The sequence below is a fragment of the Betta splendens genome, chromosome 17 (genome assembly GCF_900634795.4).
Source record: "Betta splendens chromosome 17, fBetSpl5.4, whole genome shotgun sequence".
In the NCBI taxonomy this organism is placed as follows: Eukaryota; Metazoa; Chordata; class Actinopteri; order Anabantiformes; family Osphronemidae; genus Betta; species Betta splendens.
In genome coordinates, this window is record NC_040897.2 from 1,651,864 (window position 1) to 1,659,523 (window position 7,660).

The 7,660-nt window shown below is 45.1% G+C and overlaps 1 protein-coding gene across 6 annotated transcripts in view; it reads right to left on the reverse strand.

Annotated features, from left to right (window-relative positions):
* Nucleotides 1-7,660, reverse strand: part of LOC114844665 (catenin delta-2-like) — an 83,918-nt gene that overhangs the window by 9,817 nt on the left and 66,441 nt on the right. For all 6 annotated transcript variants that reach the window (XM_041068094.2, XM_041068091.2, XM_041068093.2 and 3 more), the window contains 2 exons: nt 2,762-2,894; nt 7-220 (listed from right to left, as the gene is read on the reverse strand). In XM_041068094.2, the coding sequence (XP_040924028.1) occupies nt 7-220; nt 2,762-2,894 (347 nt within the window). The remainder of the gene's footprint in view (nt 1-6; nt 221-2,761; nt 2,895-7,660) is intronic.

Genomic DNA, 7,660 nt, shown 5'->3' on the forward strand with positions numbered 1-7,660 from the left:
TCCCACCTGTGAGCAGCTCCCGGATCTCCACGTCCGTGGTCTTGCGCAGCAGCCGGACCAGCGCTGGGATGCCTCCACAGTTCTTCAGCGCGATCTTGTTGTCATCGTTGGCTTTGCCGTAGACCAGGTTCCTCAGGGCTCCACAGGCACTGCGGTGGACGTCGGTCATCCGGTGGTCCAGCAGGTCCACCAGCAGCTGGATGCCGCCCTGCCGCCGGATCTGAGGACGGGAGACGGGGAAAGGTCACTGCATTGGGTCAGCGCTGAGTGATGCATGCATGGATGGATGGATGGATGCATGGATGGATGGATGGATGGATAGATGGATGCATGGATGGATGGATGGATGGATGGATGGATGGATGGATGCATGGATGGATGGATGGATGGATGCATGGATGCATGGGTGCATGGATGGATGGATGGATGGATGGATGGATGGATGGATGGATGGATGGATGGATGGATGGATGCATGCATGGATGGATGGATAGATGGATGCATGGATGGATGGATGGATGGATGCATGGATGGATGGATGGATGGATGGATGGATGGATGGATGGATGGATGGATGGATGGATGGATGGATGGATGAATGCATGGATGGATGGATGAATGCATGGATGGATGGATGGATGGATGGATGGATGGATGGATGGATGGATGGATGGATGAATGCATGGATGGATGGATGAATGCATGGATGGATGGATGGATGGATGGATGGATGGATGGATGGATGGATGGATGGATGAATGCATGGATGGATGGATGGATGGATGGATGGATGGATGGATGGATGGATGGATGGATGGATGGATGGATGGATGGATGGATGGATGGATGCTCACAGCCCAGTCTGCCTCCACTATTGTCATAGCAGCTGCAGACATGAGCTCATGTCAAACAGACACTTTGACTGCTTTGATTTCATCATGTCACTGGAAAATACACAGGATGCAGGGACTGAAAGCTTTATTTAAATGGCAGCACTTCCTGTCCCGTGCGTGTCCCTCTGCGTCTGCAGCCCGTTTCCTTCAGTCTAGACAGAGAACGTACACGCAGGCCAGACGGCTCCCCCTCATGAAGCAAGGGAGGGATTTAGGCGAAGGAGACACAGACCAGGCGGTTAAAGGTGTCACCCCAAATAAAGCTAATGGGTCAACATTCTATAAAACAAAAGTCTAACAAAAATCCTAATTAAAGTTCTGTGTATAAATGTCTCTGTTTCACAATCAGCAGTCACTTTAACAGAAAAACACAAACAGGAGAAGAACTGAAAAGTACGACAATTATATAAATATGTGTGTTATAATATCTAAAAGAATTCATTACAAACCAATATTGTCAAAAAAAGAAGTGGTGATATTAATTTTTGGACCTGTTTGTATGCAAGGTTTTATTTTGTAGTGTAGTCTTATTTTGCATGATAATGAATTAGTGTTTAATCAAAGTAATAAGAGAACATTTCTGTTTGTGAGGAATGCGTTGTGACACAAATAAGACGCACACTAACGCCTACAGTACTGCAACACTCTGGTTTGTGCTGATGGGACCCCAAACAGGCAGGAGGCACACAAACCTCTGCATTTAGTCTAACGCTTCAGCATCGAGTCTTTCTCAAGGGCACAAAGCATTTGTCTTAAGGCAGCCTCACATTTAATGCTGTCGTACGTCTCGTCAGCGCTCATTCTTCCACGCGATCTCAGCCTCCGCATTTTTCTCATCCGTCTCTCACGCGCTCACTTTATTCTCAGAGCCTCTTGGCTTATTGCTGTTGGAGGAACTTTGTTTGGTCTGGAATCCATCGTCTCGATGGGGATTAATAAAGTTGAATTGAGCCGAACAGAGCTGACATTGAAGAGGCAGACAGAATATTTTCTTCTCTAAAGAACAGACTGCAGCGCTGTGTTGAGAGTTGGGCTGAGTGAGTGTATGAGGACTTAATGCCATCAAGTCGCTCAGAAGCTACAGTTTCCATGAACAAAGCTGTGTGAGTGAAGCACATACAACCTGTTGACAGAGTTCAGGTGTCTCTGCGGTTTTTAATGTAAAGAATCCACATTGTTCTTATTGTTAAACACAGAATGAAGGCGGTCCATTCAAATCAAGTAGTTATTTCAGTTAATTTAATGTTACTCAGACTGAAACACATGCAATGTTTTCACCAGTACTTAGACGGGAACCAGCATAAGCGCAGGTACTGTATTTACTACTTGATTCATCCTCGAGCAATGTCAAAAAATAATTGCAACTCCCCATTTGTACGCATCAACTGCCTCACCTGCAGCACACGATCCCGTTGGTCACTGCACACTTAAACATATGTAAAACATTTTAATTGGATCGCTTTAGAAGACAGTGGATTCGGATTTTGTGACCTTTCACTAAATTAGCTACAATGTGTCGCCTGTGTTTCAATTATGAAGCAAACGCTAAAATAGGTGCACTAATGAAAATGTCACGCTCATTCTTTAAGTGGCTGCTTCCAGACAATCATCCTACATACAATAATGGAACCTACTTTTTTGTAATTTTTTTGCATTAGTTATTATTATTGCTTGTGTCCGGTACAGAAATCTTTTTAAAACTGAATGGCAGCAACAATCTGCACATTTCTCTGCACAGCAGGGAACTGCAGTCACCCACCCTGCAGTATGTACAGTATGTGTGTGAGCCCCAGGACACGCCGTGCACTCTGGAAGTGAGCTCTGAAAATCCCATTCCCCTCGTCTGTTTCTCTTAAAGGGATCAATACCTCTGATTTTATCTTGTTGTCTCCAAAGCAGAGGTGCTGAAGATAGGCAGCAGCGTTGGACTGGACGGATGGGAACTGATGCTGCAACATCTGGATCACCTCTGGAAGCTCCGGATCCCTCCAGCCAAACTCCCTGCACATAGAAGAAGACAGGGAGAAGTGGGTTGTGTTTGCAGGCAGCTGGTCTCCACTGCGACGCAGAGTTAAAGGGCTCAGCAGGAAGAGAGAGATGATGAAAATATGGAGAAAAAGAAGCGTTTTAATAACGTGTCATCGAGGTAAAGACACTATTGCCGTCTACAGTATTTCAGCAAGATGGAAAAATGATGATACATCACAGTGGTTAAGCATGAAACTGATTCTGATATTTATTATGTTTTAGGGAGTTTCCTGTATAATGTTGATGCTGTTTTTGGTTTTTAACTCAGAGCTAGTTTTCTAATCATCTGTCATAAATCCCCCAGAGTCGCAGTCTGACTCTGGGTCGTATGTGCACTACAGTGGGTTTGGAGCCCTGCCGTGGCGCCACTGGCCACTGATGTGTGTGAGTTTTATTCCTCCATAGCAGGTGCTGGGGTCACAAACATTCACACACCGACAGCACGCAGGCCCTGGAATCGAACCCTCAGCCTCCCCACTGCAAGGCTGTGCCTACTGTGTGTGGGCTTCAGCTACTATAAAGAAAAGGAGGCCCAGGTCTGTGTGTGTGTCCATCTGAGGAGTCGGCTGAACATTTTAAATTCAAACTGACAAAAGTGGCTGAATGACAGTGATGTACTCCTTTAGTACTAAAATACACTCCAGAGAATAACACTAGCATTAGTTTTATCGTGGCTTACATTTATTGTGGATCTTCTTGAGTTTCTTACTAAAGAATCTCTTGGTAGCAAACATAAAAGATCATATGGTGACAATCTGGAACATTTAGCAGCGTTTGTGCAGCAGAGCCCCTGATGGGAAGCTTTTTAGTCCAGTTGTCCCATGACAGTGGGATGAACTACATACTGTATATCTGCCCACTCATCAGTCTCTAATAGGCTAAACTGCTGCACAACTATGCACGTCTGCTCATTCGTGTGTTGTTTGCTTTGTATCTTCACTGTGGACAGTTTGCGTCTGTGAAACCATTCAATGTAAACGGTGACACAGGATCATTCATGAATAGTGACTGTGGTCTGGATCACATTTCCAAACCATGTTTACTATGTATAGCCAAGGGAAGGATAAGGATGAGAGCAGCCATTTTGGACACACAAACAGCTTCCTCCTGCTGTGATGATGGTTCACTTCTTCTTGTCTAGAACTACACTACCAGTGCTTTATGCAGAAACACATTAAAATGTATGAAAGTGTAGAAACACAATGTGATGTGCATGAAGTCATGGGGAGACGTCAGAGAGTGGGTGAGGAAAAAATAAATGGTTCCTGGGCACCTCCACATCTATGATGAGACCTGTCATCATAGACCTGAATGTGGACGGAGGCTGGAGATGGGTGAAACCCTTCAGCTGTGATGTGACTGACATACTGTTTGTCCTGCTGCTTTTTATACACACAACCTTTCTAGGTTTAAAGCAACACTTTTTCAAATGTTTGGATTTTTCTGCATTCAGAACTGCCCTCCATTCTCTCTGTGATGTGATGTAGAGTAAAGCATTAAACAAGCAGGTGAGCAGCAGCAGGACAGGTGAGAAGCAAACACAAACATGCATGAGCGTCCACACAGTCACAGAAGACGCGCAAACAGTCGCAGCCCTAGAGACAAAGTGACGCATCGCAGCGGCTTTGATGCTCTGCAGACACACACAACGCGTACACAGACACACAAATGTGCACATGTAACCTAGTTATAATGTAAAAGCACACAAGCTGAACATATTGGTGATACTGTGTCATCTGCAATATGTTGCTGCTCTGGGAGGTAATCTCTGCAACAAAGCCCGTTTAATAACCTATTCCAAATACTCTGTCTGTGGAAATCTGTTTATAGTTGGAGTCGATCTAAACTAAATTAAGAGACGGCCTGTCTTCTCACTTGTGTGCGTTCTGCCCCAGAAATCTGCACTAGTAATAGATCATTCATTCACTAACTCCAGCCTGGAGCTGTACTACTTTTCACTCAGCAGCATCTGCCTCTCCTTCAGCGTATGTGCGTGTGTGTGTGTGTGATTGTGCGTGCGTGTGTGTGTGTGTGTGTGTGTGTGTGTGTGTGTGTTCGTGCGTGTGTGTGTGTGTGTGTTTGTGCGTGCGTGCGCGTGCGTGTGTGTGTGTGTGTGTGTGTGCGTGATCGTGTGTGTGTGTGTGTGTGTGTGTGTGTATGTGTTCGTGCGTGTGTGTGTGTGTGTCTGTGTGTGTGTGTGTGTGTGTGTGTGTGTGTGTGTGTGTGTGTGTGTGTGTGCGTGCGTGTGTGTGTGTGCGTGTGTGTGTGTGCGTGTGTGTGTGCGAGTCGCCTTCGCTCCAAAGACCAGAGAACACAGAAGGAAATGATGCTCCCGGTCCTAAACGCTGTGTGACAACATCACAGCAGGCTGAGCAAACAGCACTGAACCATCTGTGAACTTTGGGCAAAAGCATTAACGGAGAGAACGTTAGCACCGCTTTTAGTGCCGCAGTTAAGAAAAGCCCATGTAGAATGTTTGCAGAAAACAGAAGGATCCTCCTTCAACGAGAAAATATACGAGTGCGCGCATTAGTGCTGCAAGTCAGGCCTCAATTTAGAAAAGGAGGGCAGTCTAATTATTTCACAATATCCCACAGAGATATTTAGCTCCAAACCGTTTGAAGGTAAATCATTTCAGTATCTGCCTTTATGTAAATACAGAATCATAACATCCTTAAACATTCAAAGGTGAATGTGTGGAATTGTTTTTGGAATTTTAATTGTCAATTTTAAAACATACAGTGATCATGTTTGACAAACACACTAATTTAAGACTACATTTAATTTAATATGAGCTAAATGACCAGATTTCAGGTCTTTATTGCTGCTGCCACTTGCAGATAAGCATGTTTAGCTTTAAACTTGCTTATTTACTCCGTTGCTCTGCAGATGACAGATAGAGATGACATAAATTCAAATCGCTTTAAAAAAATAAGATCAAAGCTGTTTAAAAAACCTCCAAATAAACCTAGTGTTTATTACGACCCGTGGCCAGATTAGAAAGGACTGACATCTGTACTACTGCAGGTTGGTTACACACATCACCACTTATCTACAGGTACGTGTGTCTGTGTGTGTCGCTGTGTGAGATGATGTCATCCACAGGCAAAACATTTACAACACAAAATGAGGCCGACTGACGGCACATCAGCAGCTCAACGTTAGGCAGAGAAACTACTGTATGTATAGATTATGAATCTGAACAAGGCACAATATGAGAGCGGCAGGCAGAGGTGTGTGTGTGTGTGTGTGTGTGTGTGTGTGTGTGTGTGTGTGTGTGTGTGTGTGTGTGTGTGCTTGTTTACATTATTCTACAGGGACAGAATCTCACAGACGAAACCGTTGTGAAAATGCACCATTACGGTGCCTTATTGTCTAGTAACTGTTGAGCTCCTCCAGAGGTTGCGTCAGGGTGCACACACAGAAAAGCGCTGTGGGAGCTCAGGTTGGAGAAGTTGATAATCTGACACATTCAGGTGCCTAACTGACAGTAACAAATAATAAAGCAGAGTTCCGTTCCTAACTTCATACCTTAGCACAAACTGATCACAGACCAGTGAGAGACACCTGGGATCTGTGTAAACAGTGATATGTTGACGAGGGAAGTAATGAACACGAACAGGACAACGATGGACAACATCAGTAAAACATCAGTTAAAGTCAACAGTTCATGTCCCTCTGTTTTTGTAGGGGGTCTCTCAGCTTTTGCTTGTCTGTGGACCCCCCTTTCTCTGCAGCTCCACACGTGTCATCTACAATTTAATATTAATCTTTTATTACTGGAATGTTACAACTAATTGTCATCAGAGTTAAAATGGATACGTTCCATCTTATGTGTGTGGATAAAGCCTCAAATGTGGGAAGTTGGAGTCAGATGGGAAAAAGTACGACTGAGGCAGTCAGATTAGAGAAAGACAAAGAGCAGCACGTGTTTGTGTTATCCTGACAGTGTGTCAGAGGTGAACTGGCATCAGTGGGTGAGTGACCGGCCCAGTGAGGCTGGAAGAGATGAGCGAAAGGTCAGAAGATGTCAGGCAAACAGTACTCACACACATATACACACATATACACACATATACACACGCACACACGCACATACTGTACACACACACACACACACACACACACACACACACACACACACACATACACACACATGCACGCACGCACACACACACACATATACACACATATACGCACACACACACACACACACACAAACACACACACACACACACACACACACACACACACACACGCACACATATACACACGCACGCACACACACACACACATATACACACGCACACACACACACACACACACACACACACACACGCACACATATACACACGCACGCACACACACACACACATATACACACGCACACCTCACCCGTGACTGAACATGGATCAAAGATTCTCTGCCTGTGAGCATGAAATAAAACGCGGCATTGTTATGATTGGGTCAGTTCCTGTCTAGCACAAATCTTTTCTCATGTTAGCGGGAATGTTTCCATAAATTACTGGCACCCTGAAGGAGGAGACGAGCTGTGAGTACATAAGAGGCCGTCTCCACGGCAACGCAGCCTCACGTGCCAGAATGAACCAGTGTGTGGCTTCACAAATGAGCTCCATGTTATTTGTGTGAGGCTTTGACGGGATGAGGCGCTGCTGGGGCAGCCTGCTGCAAACACTGGCAATCAACTGGCGCCTTTTTACCCATCATGCATTTCCTAC